At 38.4% G+C, this 14449-nt stretch overlaps 1 protein-coding gene across 1 annotated transcript in view; it reads left to right on the plus strand.

The window, feature by feature from the left end:
- MOXD1 (monooxygenase DBH like 1) overlaps positions 1 to 14449 on the plus strand; it is a gene marked incomplete at its 5' end in the record, with an annotated part of 50831 nt that overhangs the window by 25635 nt on the left and 10747 nt on the right. The window contains 4 exons of the mRNA XM_082305445.1: positions 5934 to 6113; positions 8401 to 8503; positions 11605 to 11771; positions 13221 to 13412. Of these exons, the coding sequence (XP_082161571.1) occupies positions 5934 to 6113; positions 8401 to 8503; positions 11605 to 11771; positions 13221 to 13412 (642 nt within the window). The remainder of the gene's footprint in view (positions 1 to 5933; positions 6114 to 8400; positions 8504 to 11604; positions 11772 to 13220; positions 13413 to 14449) is intronic.

The raw sequence follows: 14449 nt of genomic DNA on the forward strand, positions 1-14449 counted from the left end.
TTTTCTCCTGACATGAGATAGCTATTAGGTTGTTGGGGTTAAATCCTGGTCTGCCCTGGAGTCATGGACTTAAAATTTACCCCAGCTCAGAGGCACATTTCCAGCTCTTGGGTTTTTGCTCAGCACACCTCTGGGTTGTATGCAAGAAGCAGTGTTAGGCAGAAAGCAAGTAGTGTTTTTCTTTCAGAACATTTATATGAAAATAAAACCATATATATTATTATCAAGTTTTTTTCTGGAATACATGGAGTTTTTTTGCTGAAAAAGACACAACTTTATTAAGCCAAGTATTCTAAGTATTTGCTTTTCTGAAGAAAAATGTAAAACCTCAAAAGAGATATTTTAGATGATAAATATTTGTTCATTCCACAAGTGCACTTTTGAAAAGCAAAAAAAAGGTAAAAAAAAATCTTGATGATTCCTGATAAGAAGACATCATGTCTACCTTTGAAGAACTTTTCTGTTAGACAAATATTTCAATATGAGTACATGGTACACATTTGGGAAAGAAGTACAAAGACCAGAGTAATGAGTAAGAAGATAACAGTTCTTCCTGAGGATGCGTATAGAAAGCAGAGATCCTACAGCTTGGCCTTTCGCTACAAAAATTCTCTCAAGTAAACTCAGCCAGTACTCAGTTTCACAACCATCACTTTTTGGTCTCAGTTAATCAGGGACAAGGCAAACTCATATAAATAAAATAACCGACCACAGGCTAGAAACTCTCTTAGATGCAGCAATGCCAGGACAAAATCTTGTGTCAAAGTTTTGCCCTCAATTTTGAGATTATAGAATAATGTTTTTTCCCTGTGTCACCACAGGCTACATACACAAGGTGTTGTGTAAGTCTGTGGCCTTATTCAGAGTCATTTATATGGCAATATACCATCCCATAGCATCTTTAAAATGTAAGATTAAGTTGAACCTACCTTTCCAGCTGGAAAAAATGAAATAATATTTTTCACTGATATTTCAAAGTTGAAGTATCACTGCAAAAAGATAAAAAACCTATTGCCATTTTCATATATAAAAATAAATTCAGCATTTTGTTTTCTGAAGTTCAGTGGGCTATATTTTCTTACACGGACACTATGAGGAGACTATGGGTATAGTTTACTAACTTTCATCATTCGTACAAGCAAGCATGCAAAACAAACCATAGCTGTTAACGTCAAAGAAAGCAAAGCAAATAAAAAGCGAGAAAAACAGGAATAAGCAAGAAAGACTTCCAGGTTTCTGGAGATATTTTTCCCTTGTAGGGAATCTAACTTCTTGGACCATTTGAGCTGTTTGCATTTTTATCCTATTTAATACATTGTACATTAGTGTCTTAGCCCTGCTTATCAGCAGCTTGAGATGCAAGACTCTATTATGTTAGAATTTTGGCTTGTTTTTTTAAGAAACAAAGACACGTGATGCATTCAGTTTGTGCAGTAGGTAAAGGGATAACAGGAAATATAGAAGGGAGGAAGAAAAATTGAAGCTGAATAACCTGGCACTGGCAGATACTAACATTTTCTTTGTTCATGTGATGTCAGCCTGTTGACTAGAATAGAGCTTCTGTTAAATTAAGAGGTGGAAAGCACATATCCTATCTGTATTAACTAACTTGATAATAAATTGAAAATTTGCTATATTCTTTAAAAGTCAGTATTTTGAGAAGTGCTAAGAGATACAGTATGACGAAAGGAGGTCTGTAAAACCTCTCAACCTGCCTGGCAAGTACAGGTCATGCTAATCCAACACCATAACCATAACCCATACTTTTGGTTGCAGAAGGCAATGTCTTCATTTTGCATTTGAATGTGGTGTATTTTAAATACCTCTGTCTTTGGAAACCATGATTTGTTGTGGTGGTGGATTATAGTACATCTACTATTTTTTATCTCTGTTAGTGGGAGGCAGACAGGTTCATATATGTCAGTGTGCTCAGTTAGAAAGATCTTTCGCCCAGGCTTTCAGGAAAGGTAGAGAGGATGCAGGATGTAAGTCATCAGGAAAAATAAAGCAAGAGCTTCTTTCTGTGGGTTTCATGAAAAGCAGGGGAGATCGTGTCTTGTTGCACACACTTATTTTTTGTAGTCCCAAACGCTTTCAGCATTTTGATGTAGGGCGGATATAGGGCTTTTGTTATCTGAGCCTCTGGCAGTTAGGAAATGTCAAGCAGAAAATGCACTTTGCCTGCAGGGGAAGAAGTCACTGAGGTGCCCCAGTGATGCAGTATCTCTGCAGGCTTATTCACAACATGGCAAAGAGATGAACCCTGACAGCTGGGTCTTCCTTGCATGTCAGCAACAGTGAAAGCGCCACAGATGAGCTTCAAAGAATGAGGCAAACTGGGGAAAATAGGTAGTTATATGCATATTCCCTTTCAGTCTCCTTTCAGCCTCTTTCTTGCCTCCCTAGGCTAACAAGAGGTGGGTAGGAATTAGCAAGAAAAGAGGAAGGAACTATGTTTCAAAGTCACAGGTTCCCTCATAATTATTGAAAGGAAATGGTGGATTCCCCTTTCCACTGCAACTCATCTAAATTACTCAAGTTACCAGTGGCTCAAAGTATCATGTGAGAGTCCCCTTACACTGCGAGAACAGAGTAAACAAGACTATGTATAAATAAGAATCCAAATAAAAATGAATTGTTCACTTAAATCTGCAGTTTATTGGCTATGATGTACTATGCCTACTTTTATAACATTTTTTCTGTATTTCACTCCTTTGCCTTAATTTACCACTGTAAATTATTATCTTTTCATAAGTATTCTAAAAGAAGTTGCACTATTGCCAGAGACAAGTTAACAAGACAGTTGTGGTGACTTTTCAGGGTTGGTCCACTATTATTGTGACTGGAGACCTGCAAAAGTAGACTTCAGCTTAGCTTAGCTTTCAGTTGTGTGATTTGGGGATTAAACTCTACCAAAGAACCAAAAACTTTATGCTTAAAAAATGTGAATAACTGGAAACTTTGAATGTGTGCATTAAACAGTCCATGTTTTAAAAATTAATGCCTGTAGTCAGGGATCAAGGCTGATAAAGGGCTGTTAACATAGGATTAACCTTGTAGGGGATGAGCCCTTTCAAATTGTGTTATCATTCATTGGGGCTGCAAGTACTCTGGAAACCAGGCCACCCTGATCTAGATATTTAATTGTAGATACCTGCTGTAGTGACTAATTTTACACCTGGGACTACTTATGTGCACATTTAAACGCGTTAGTGACTTCCTGCATTTGGCCCCGTATTTGAAAAACTTGGTCATTGTTCATGATTGTTTGTAAAGCTGGCCAGAAAAGAATAATTTTGTTTATTTGGAAAAAAAAATGACGTTTTGGAATTTCTGTTCATCTTGGAGCAAACTAAGCTGTACAGATGCTCTTTGTGGAGAGTGAGGGAGGAAGAGAGAGGCAGCCTAAACAACTGACTGACTTTAAAAGCTAAAATAACAAATGGCTGAGTAACTAGAGCAGCACTCACCTGGGATGTAGAATGGCATGTTTAAATCCCTGCTCCAGTTAATCACTACAATGGAGAATAAAATAATATTTCTTAATTTTTTTCTGCTGAAGATCCTAAGATTTTTGTTAATAGATTTTTGGCCACTCCTAATAGTTTCTTTTTTTCTCTATTTGTTTAAAAGGGGAGAGAGAAAGGTGGCACCTCTTTAACCAAGTTGTAATAAAATGTGTAAAAAGTGTAACTTCACTGCTGCTTTTCATTATTTATTCGTGCATCTGAAAAATATAAATTGTCCTATAAGATGCATCAGAAAGATGCTTAAGGGTTTGTTCTAGTTTTTTTTTTTTCTTTTCTTCGGTAAAGAAAGCTGAACAAACCTACTTTTTGAAGTGCTGTTATTGTTTAGGTAACCGACACTAAGAAAGCGATGGCAGGATGTGAGTTTCTAATTTTGGTGATGTCCCATTGTTTTGAGGGGAAGCTGGTTTTGAAGTAGGGATTGTAAGCACAGCAGGTGCTGGGATCTTGTAGCAGCAGGCAGAACTATCACATGATGGGACAAAAATACTCTTTTTTCTTGGTAGATACAGGGATAATATTCCCATAACCGTTTCCCTGACTAACCTATACATTATGTGGAGCTTCTGAATTCTTGAGATATATACTGTCATTTAATGTAAAAGCTGCCATGATATGAGTGTGTTTTGGTTCTGCAGTATTTGGATAAATATGCAGGTATATGATGGAGCAGAGGGAAGAAGAAACATCAAGCTGAAATGGATTTCTGAATCTTTGTCAGTCAGTCTGATATATTTGGGAATAAATTCTTATCTGGTGGGAAAAATGACTCTTATCTCCTTGTAAAATACCTTTTACTTCCATAATACAGTAATTCATGATGATGGTAATGCTAACTGAAACAGGGATTACCGAGAACTGTACAGAAGATCTCTTGTGAAGTATTTCAGTCTTGCTGTGAGAACAAAACTTTGGTGCATCCCTGTAAATTGGCATCCTTCCATTGACTTCTAAGTGCAGTGAAGTGGGTGGTTTTGGGTTGTGCACTTCTTGGACAGACATGCAGGTATTCAGCAGCAGCTGGACTCCCAGAGAGCCCAACTTCAATGGTATTTTGCAGATTCATATCAATGAGGGTGGTCTTGATATGCACAGGCTCTGGTTGCTTCTTCCTGCCCTTCCTCTTTTGTAATTGCTTTAGTGGTTTGAACAAAGTGCAGGGAGATACATTTCTGGTAACAATATTGTGCTGACAATATTTTAATAATGTAATAAACTGTTCTTGCTTACCGTTGTTCTGGTCCTCTGGTAGCTGGGGTTCACGTGCTTGCAAAACAAATGGATGCAAAGTTAGGATGTATATACATTTTTTGCCTGTTTAAAATACCTTCTCTTTCCTAATATTAAAAGGCAATACTGCATGGCACCCTACATCTTAAGAGTTGCATTGCCAAAGGTTTACTTTTCTTGTGAAAACATGTTTATCATATTCAACTTGAAAGTAGATATGATAGAACAGGATGCAATCTTTGAAAGCAAAAGCAAGGGAAAAACTCATTTTATTTTAATACTGTTTCCTATATGCTGATATTTTGTGGAACATGATTTTTCTGAAAAGCAAAATATTTTTTTCAGAAGTATTCATGTTTGCCCCAGGGATGTCATCTCTGACAGAGAGGATTTAACATCATCCATCCAAATAGAGAGTGAACACTGTTACATGGGAATGAAATAATTTCAGCCTACCCTGAAGTTCGGTGGTCAAATTATACTGGGGGCACCCACGCACCCCTGAGAGCCCTGCAGCTCATCACTGCCATAAACAAACTCGAGCACCCGACCTCTCAGGAATGACTTCATGTTAATAAAGTCTTTACAACTGAGCAGATTGTAAAATAATTCTAATTTCTTGTAGATGTCAAAAAAATTTGAAAGTCCATCTTGAGCTTCTGAGGAATGTGGGGTATACCTCCAGGCTCACCCTAGATGTACAGAATCTATGGGCAGCTCTAGTTTGAAATAGTACAAAAGAGGCAGAAAGAGGAATGAAAAGTTCTGAGTAGTTCAGATACCAAGCTGGTTTAGCTGAACAGACTTTCAGCTGGTTTATATCGCCTTCATGCTGGAATGTGGCTTAACAAGACTGGGCAGGGAGAAAGACAAGTGACAGTGCAAGACTGGAGTGGGAGAAGAGAGAACAAGACAGATGGCAACAGAGGTTTCGTCAAGACACAGAATTTTCTTCCCGTTCCCTGTTGATGCACTTGGGCAATGACGCTTTTAATGCTTTGGGGTTGCAGAGTGCTGAAGTAACGTCTCAACCTAACTACAATCTAACGTCAAGTCTCCTCTTTTAAACTAAATACACCATATCATTTTTAGTTCTGTCTGCATACCTGGATTGAAAGAGTCACATTTGAGATGTGTTTTCTTTCTTTTTCTTTTTCATTTTAACATTGGCAGGTTGAGCCATTGATCCAGAAAGGCCATGAGAATCTGGTGCACCATATCCTGCTCTACCAGTGCAGCAGCAATTTGAATGACAGTGTGCTGGACTACGGGCATGAGTGCTACCACCCCAACATGCCAGACTCTTTTCTTACTTGTGAGACAGTCATTTTTGCTTGGGCCATTGGAGGAGAGGTAGGATGAATGCCTGTCTAGCATGGTTCAGCAATGGGGCTTTAGGAGGGTGTGTATCATAATGAAGCTTCTTCCTAGTATATTAGTGATTACTTAATCTCTCTGTTTTTAAGGGTTCACAATCACAATCCCTAAATATGTCAGCAGTAAGTCCTCAACTTCTTGTTGGCCTCTTAAGTATGAAATGCAGTGAACATCCTGAGTGACAAGCTAAAAGTAAAGAAAATAGTATAGAGAGAGTTGATGCCTTAGGAGAAGAAAAATTACCTGAGAGCATGGAAGTCCATCACTGTATCAGCTTGGCCCCACCCAGCAATGACCAATATCTGTTACCTGTGGAGAACGACAGAAAGAAAAGCAGGTCTCTGTAGGTGACTGCATAAAAGACATGGAGGCAAGATTTTCCAAATGAAGTTAGACATGGATTTAATTCCTTTTGTGCCTCACCAGGACCTGGTTACAGTGTTGCCCCATTCAGGCATATCATTCTGAAGTTTCCTACCCAGCCCAAAGAGACACCATTTCAGTGTAGGAGTGATCCTGTGTCAGTGCAGAGCCAGCACAAGGACCACTTTGCTCATGGCAATGGGGCATATCTACAGAAAACAGTGTCTCTGATGCCACGTTGACCCCAGGCTGCGTTTTCAGCTTATTTCATATGTTAATTTAGGCTGCAGTTAATGCTTTCAGCTGACATAAGGCAGCATTACTGCCAAAAGAATCCCACCCCTTCTTTACCCCCTTGATTCACTGTGTGCCCACACAAACAATGGTGTGGGGACGGAGAGGAACTGGGGTGAAGATTGTTTCTGGAGCCTTCCTTTGCCAGCCTGCAGTCCAAAACCATCTTCAAGTGCTGCAGTGTGATGAAGCCAGAGCTGCTAGACGGACCCATCAAAAGAAGTTTAATCCACTATGAGCATTATCCCTGATGTATGCTTTGTGCATTTTCGCCATTAGCTATGCTCTGACCTAGTAGTTGTACTTTCAACTCTCTAAATCTAAGTGAAATAAAAAACTCTTATAAATAAGTTATCATTTGACAAGCACTATGGAGGATTTTGGAAGGATGATCCCGTTTGTTAAAGATCTGTAGAGAGGAACCTGGCAGATCTGGGTTACATTCAGGTTTATTGGAGTACTCTTCACTTACTTCAGTTTACCCTTATGATAGAATGGAGGTGATAATATTTAATACTACATACTACGATTAATTCATTAATGTCCGTCAAGCATAAGAAAGTTGGGATCTCAAATTGCACATTTCAGAAAGTTAGAATCTCAAATTGCATGTTAAAATATCAGCTGTACACTGTAAAATTATGCAGATTAATTTCTATAAAAGTGCATTTGGTAAATGAGTTCACCTAGAAGATACTAGTATTTCGGTTTGAGTCAGGAGTGACCTTTTGAAGTAAATCTCCTGGTTATCCCCACTTACCGAGCTTTGTTTATCATCACGAGTGGTTTGAGAATTTGCACAGCCCCCTTTGGGATGAAGTTAAACTGAACGTGCAGGGGTGAACCCAGCACCTCCCAGCAATAAATGGGGTTCAGTGCATGGGGTCTGACCAGAGCTTGTCCAAAGGAGCATCGTTTGGGGACAGTGGGTCCAGCACAAGCTGTTGCACTGTACAGAGCTATTTCTTTTGCACTACATGGCTGGCTAATGTAAATGTAACCATGAAGATCATCTTTATTGTTCAAATCATTTTACTTAGAATGCAGTGATTTGTGCAGGAAAAACAATTTAATTTCATACAACCTCAGTATTCCCTGGAAATTACTGCTTTTAGAAACTGGAAACATTTAAAATGTAGAGTCACTTTTTCATAAGGGTTTTATTGTCTGACTAACTGCTTGATGACGCAATGTTTATACATTTAAAATGGAATTTTCCTTTTCCACTCGAGTAATAAATACAGGATAAATAATCATAAGATCACAGGATAATGCAACTTGGAAGGGACCTCAGGAAGTCTCTAGTCCAGCCTCCTAACTCAAAGCAGGGTCAGCGGTGAGGTCAGACCAGTTTGGTCAGGGCTTTATCCTCTAGCAAGTATAGGATCTACTATTTTATATTGACATAGTTATTTAGTGCATTGAGTATATAATAAATTTATTACACCACAGTACCATGTTCAGAAAGTTTTAGAAGTTACCTTTGTAAATTTTATCATTAATATGATTGTATCATTGCAAAAAAAAATAGATGTATTTATAAAAAGAACTAACTCTTAACCATGGCAAAAATACCTTAACTCTATATGCGTGTGTTGATTTCCAGGGCTTCACCTACCCTCCTCACGTTGGCTTATCCATTGGCACAGCAGCTGACCCTCAGTTCGTTCTTATGGAGGTGCATTATGACAATCCATCGTACACAGAAGGTTTGTACCCTCACAGTCTTTAAAACATGCAAGATTGGAAAAAGTGCTAGACACAAGTGCTTCTTGTTGCATTGCACAGCAAAGAGCAAATACAAAGCTAAGGCTTATTTTTCCCTGCTCAATAGTTCCTGTTTCCCAGTGTTTTTCTCACTGCACTCAAAAGCTTAACCTGAAGTTAGTGGGAGATTCAGATATAGAAAGAATTGTGGATGAGGTGAATACATCTCCTTTTATCACTACATTCATTGTGTTATCTCTCCTTTCCTTTTACTGGAAAATCCAATCGGACTGAGAGAGAGCAGCACAGCACCCAGACTATGAGACAGCAACACAGGGATGAGCCTTTTATTAAGTTTTTTTAGCATTTTTTTTAAGACGCCTACCTGAACTGTGGACAGTTTCTGAAGGTGAAGTATAGACTCAGGTCGTTAGACCATTCACTGGGTAAAAGCGGGTTATCTTAAAAGATAAGCTTTTAATTTATAATGGTGTTTTTTAATCTTCTTTCTAAAATTCATTTATATTTAGAAGAAGCAAAAGGAAGAAACCAGGGAGGCCCAGAAAATCTAGGGAACTTTGAAGCTGACTTTTGGAAAGATATTTTTTTGTTCTTAAATAAAAGTTTATTGAGCCACTGTACCTGAGAATATTCTGGTGATTGCTATATATGAACTGAGTAGAATCCAGTGCAGCACAGTGTACTGGCCTTTCTTTATACCCCCATGTGTTTAAATAAAATCCTCTCTGTGGGTTATGGTGTTCTCTCTTACTGCTATTCCCCCTTTTTGTTGTTCTAGATGAACTATCTCAAAACCGTTTTATTTAATGACGGACTCTCGCCCTTCAACATGTGCATTTGCGTGGGACACAGTAAACTTCATTTGCATCCTTGATGTTGCATGCTTTCTCATCAAATATTACGTGAAAGCCTAAGAAAAACTGGTTTTGAATTGGTCATGTCTCCAAATTCATTATTTTATTTTAATCAACTGTGCTGTATGATACTGTTGGTTTAGTTCAAGTGGCACGTACAAAAACTGGGCCTCAATAATGTTTTGTTTCTTTTTTAAGCAACAGGGACAATTTTGCCTTGTTGGGACAGTCCCAGGTGATCACAGGGTCTCACCAAGGACCTGGGAAAATTCAGACGGCATAGGCAGAGTGACGTGTCTGTAATCCAGGTCATGTTTCTCTCCTCCCTGACAAAATACATGGTATAAGATCATTCCAGGAGTGGGAGGGAGTAGACCTGGGTGTTTCCACTGCTTTGGGTGGGGGCACACGAGTCCTCCTGACAGAGCACCCAGCCTGCCACTGGGTCACCTTTGTTTTCCCATTTGGGGATCTGCATTTTCCCAGCTTCAGTCTCGCGGTTAAAGGCTGCATTGTTAGCCTCACATTGTGATCTGGGGTACTGTTTTTCTAAGTGACCCAGACTGGTAGTCAGCGTTGGCTCCCAGTTAGACTCAAAAATGTTTGAACTGCTCCTAACTTGGCTGGTTTTGAATGTTTCTGTTCATGAAATCCTTAACATTCACTTTTAATTGGAAAGGTGGCCTCTTTTGATATTGTTTATCAAAAACTCTTACATATCATAAAAATCTCTGGCATTTAGATGTTAGCAACAAGCTTGGAGGGGAAATACCACAAAGGAAAAATTCAAGTTGATGAGATTGTACAAATAGCTTCAGAAAGGGAATGAGTATGGATTCCCAAACACATGAAAATTGGGACATTGTGGGACAGTATATATTACCTGAAGTGTCATGATTTGTATATTGCAGAATGTCTCATAGTTGATTACCACTCTTAATTGGCTATGCATAGTTCATATCCTTTGTTCTTTGATAATTATATGCTACCCTCTCTTAGGTATTTTAGTGACTGGGTAACTTAGTCCCTGCTCTGCCCCTCTGTCATTTGCCTATCTTAAAATAGCCTGCTGATATCATGTTGATGTAAAATTTGGTTTCAGGCACTGCTATGTCTGTTATGTTTTTTAGAAGACCAATATAGGTCACTAGGAAACCTCTTACCTTCTCTGAGATACTTGGTAGGTTTTTTGCATTTTTAATTTTCATAGCTGAAATTTGAAAAGAGACAACAAAGAAGAATGAAGAGATGAGCCAACAGAATGTAGGGCTTGTGCAACACAAATTAATCTTTGTTTTTTGCTTGTATCTCTCCTGATAAAAATGGCTAATACAAGAGAAATAATTATAAGCAGTTAGATGATAGAGGCAACATAAATTCTGAGTAGATACACAAACAAATGCATATGGCTAAACATTTAAATGAGTGAAATAAAAAGATTCATATAATCTTGACTCTTACAAGAGTCAACCTTTTCACATCAGGCTTTGGTGCCTTAAACTACTTCTTGAAATCAAAAGAAGTCCTTGAGTGAGTGCAGCATTAAAATCCTATGTAGTTCTCTTGTCTACTTTACTCAAGGTGCTGGTATTATCGTCAAGTTTAGGATTTAAGAAGTCATTTTTCATATGTTTAGTTGGTGCTTTCTTAATTGGCGAGATTGCAATAAGGATGTATTTGGTCACTTGAGGTATGCTGTAATGTGACAGGCAAACCAAAATAAAGAAAAAATATAATTAATGCTAGGGCTCAAGGTGAAGGAATAGATAAATTCACAGGTAGAAGACAACACACAGCTTGAAAACTTTAAAGAAAAAACCCGCTACAACTTTAAGCTCTGCTTTAAATATTTCATTTGAAAATGATACATGTCACCTTTTGAGGTCTTATTTCCTTGTGTTGTTTGCTCTGCCTGTGATCTGCCTTCTTTTCTATGAGGTCCATGTTGGATAACTTAGCAGAAGGGACACAGGGGCTATGGGCAGCACGTATTCATCTGAAGCCCACAGATATCAACATACCATGTTTAACAACCCTCCTGTGGGCTGTGCCTATTTATTGCTTTCCACATGGTTTGACTCATTTCCAGGTTATTGAGGTTGATTCCTTGATTTTCTTGTAAAAAACTTAGGATAAGCCTTGAAAAATGTGAAACAAATGGATTTTTAATTTTTTTTTTTTTTTAATACTGATTTACAGCCATGGCTGACTGTGTTCTTTTGTTGCAGGTTTGATAGATAACTCTGGTCTGAGGCTAATTTATACTCCAGTTTTAAGGAAATATGATGCTGGGGTTATTGAAGCTGGTCTTTGGGTCAGCCTCTTCCACAATATCCCACCGGGCATGCCTGAATTTGTATCAGAGGGTCACTGCACACTGGAATGTCTGGAAGAGGTATGTCTCCTGCCTGAACCCATTGGTTTTCATTCTTAGAAATAGTTTTGGACAGCCTCTTTAACTTCTTGGGAAGATTGATAGTTACCGGTTAAAGACGTGAGCAAAGGCATCTGCTACATGCTGCCCTCCAGAATGTTGAGTCTGTTTGATCTGGGTATTTGGGGTGCTCACTATTCATGCTGCTTTACTGATATGAGTAATACTGGATGACACGGTGCTCGCGATTATTTAATTGTGTGTTCACATATAAGCATACATTGCTTTCCATGGCAAAGCTATTAATAGCCTGGAATAGCTAGCCCAGAAAAAATGTTGAGACACATTAATTAAGATCTGTGCATGTGCAAAAGGTTCCTAATACTGAAGTGAAAGCCTGAAAGGTATTCTTAGACCAACCACAGAAACTAAAGACCTGAACAGGTTTTGTTGTATGGACCAAAGTACAGAATTATGCATTCATTAAACACTTGGTTTCATTAAGATAATTTAAATATCTCTACAGATAATGGAAGCATTGTCTAAAATCTGTGATTAAGATATCATGGGAGATTCTCATGTACTTCATCATTTACAGAGAAAGGCTGAACCAATGTCTGCTTTTCGTGGTGTGATTTGGAGTGAAGGGCAAGTGAGATATGGAATTTAGGTTTGTTCTTGGTTGTGTTAAATGTTACATATTGTCATAGCATTATTTCAGCCTAAAACCACTTGAGTAATCTATTATCATGAGGTTTCTGACCTTAAGGCTGTACTTGAAAGGTATTGCGATAACAGATTTTTTCTAGTTTGGGCTCTGAACAAGAATCAAAGTTTAGCATACCAAAAGTTCAGATCCATAGATCTCAGCTGGAATGGGAGTGATGTCAGATTTCTGTCAATTTGGAAGAGTTCATCTTAAAATGTTTTTGACCTGGAAAAAGTTTCAGATGTAAACCTGCAGTATTTCACTACCCGTTGACTTGAAGATGGGAAGTAGAGAATATTATAATTGCAGCATCTTAATTTAAAGTGCTTCTCTTGGCACAATATTGATGCTAACGTCATTCGTAACTGCATAGAAATTCTTTGTGACGATAAACATCCACATTCATCAGTATTGACGAACAGCAATAAAATAATTTGCACGTTTTAGTATAATAACCTTGAAAGTCTTAATCTATTGAGAATTATTGGCAGTCCAGTTGATTTTCATAAAAACTGTGTGCATTAGGAGTCAAAACACATTTTTATTTAAAAAAAAAAAATCACAGAAAAAAAATAGCCCTTTTTATATATACAACCTTAATTTCACATACAGATTTGGTTTTGCTCCAGACTGCATTTTGCTGTATACTGAGAGAAGGTAAAATGCATTTATTAATATATTTTCACTCTGTTTTGTACATTGCATTACATTACATTACATTGCTTCTGGGCACACTGATGGTGTTGCTTTCCTCTGGCCAGGCTCTAGGTGCTGAGAGACCTGCTGGGATTCATGTGTTTGCGGTACTTCTTCATGCTCATCTTGCTGGCAGAGCTATCAGGATGCGCCACTTCCACAATGGCGAGGAGCAGAAGCTGCTTGCTTATGATGATGAGTTTGACTTCAACTTTCAGGAGTTTCAGTATCTGAAAGAAGAAAGAACCATCTTGCCGGTATGAGACACTTAATTCTTTCCCTGAAAGTGTTTAAGAGATCATGTGCCTAACATGTACTCACATTTAGGACTAATTTTGCTACAGAATTTCTTGACTGTTTTGTTCATTTTTCCACTTATCGCAGAGTAGCTAATGCATTAATGTTGCAGTATCTCAGGAGCGTCCACCCAATTCACTACAGAACTGGCTTGGCCCATCAATTCAAGCTATTCTTTGGGTGTGTTTGGTGTCCACAATTACTTGATTTGAACTTTTCTGTTATAAATGTTAGAACAAAGCAGATGATAAAATCACACGTGTGCCTGGTTGCGCAGTCTTTGTGCATCCAGCCAGCTGAAGAATAGAAACACCACCACGCGGCTTTACGGAACTGTTGGAACCAAATAGGACATCCTGAGTATTTGCACACAGCAAGTATCCAGCCTTGCAAACATGTCTACAAATCAGCCAAGCCTTCTGTTTGTTTCACATTTTTATTTGTTGTTGGGAGTAAAACTGTGCTCATGTTCCACATGAGGTTTCACTGAGTAAACAAAACCATTCGGAAGAAGAAACCATGCAATTCTATCTGCTGTTTTTGTGAGAACAATGTATCTTTTAGAAAAATCCCAACTGCAATTATATTATAAAGCAGTAGCTATCCATAGGCATTGCATGAAAAGAGTCTATATTTTTTTGGATGAGTCACTCATTTAAAAATTATTTACTCAACCTTTGTTAGTTCCAGCTGGCATCTATTTTTGAAGCTTTGGCCTGAGGACAGAAAGTTTAATGCTGCAAAGGTTGGGTGTTCCAGGTCTGGCCTGCAGAGCAGCTGGAGTTGTGCTTGTCCTGGTGCATGTGAACAAGCCTGTTACTTCATGGAATTGGTCAGATGCAATATATCAAACAACTGGATTTTGGTTATGATTGGAGCCAGTAAGGGAAAAGGAGCTGAAAAGACCATTGCAATGACTGAACTGCAAGTATGATCAGAGCCCCATGGTTTAAACTTCCAGGCTTCTCTTCAAGTCGCTTCCTTTCTTATGTCTCTT

Source organism: Platalea leucorodia (assembly GCF_965183815.1).
Source record: "Platalea leucorodia genome assembly, chromosome: 3".
Classification (NCBI taxonomy): domain Eukaryota; kingdom Metazoa; phylum Chordata; class Aves; order Pelecaniformes; family Threskiornithidae; genus Platalea; species Platalea leucorodia.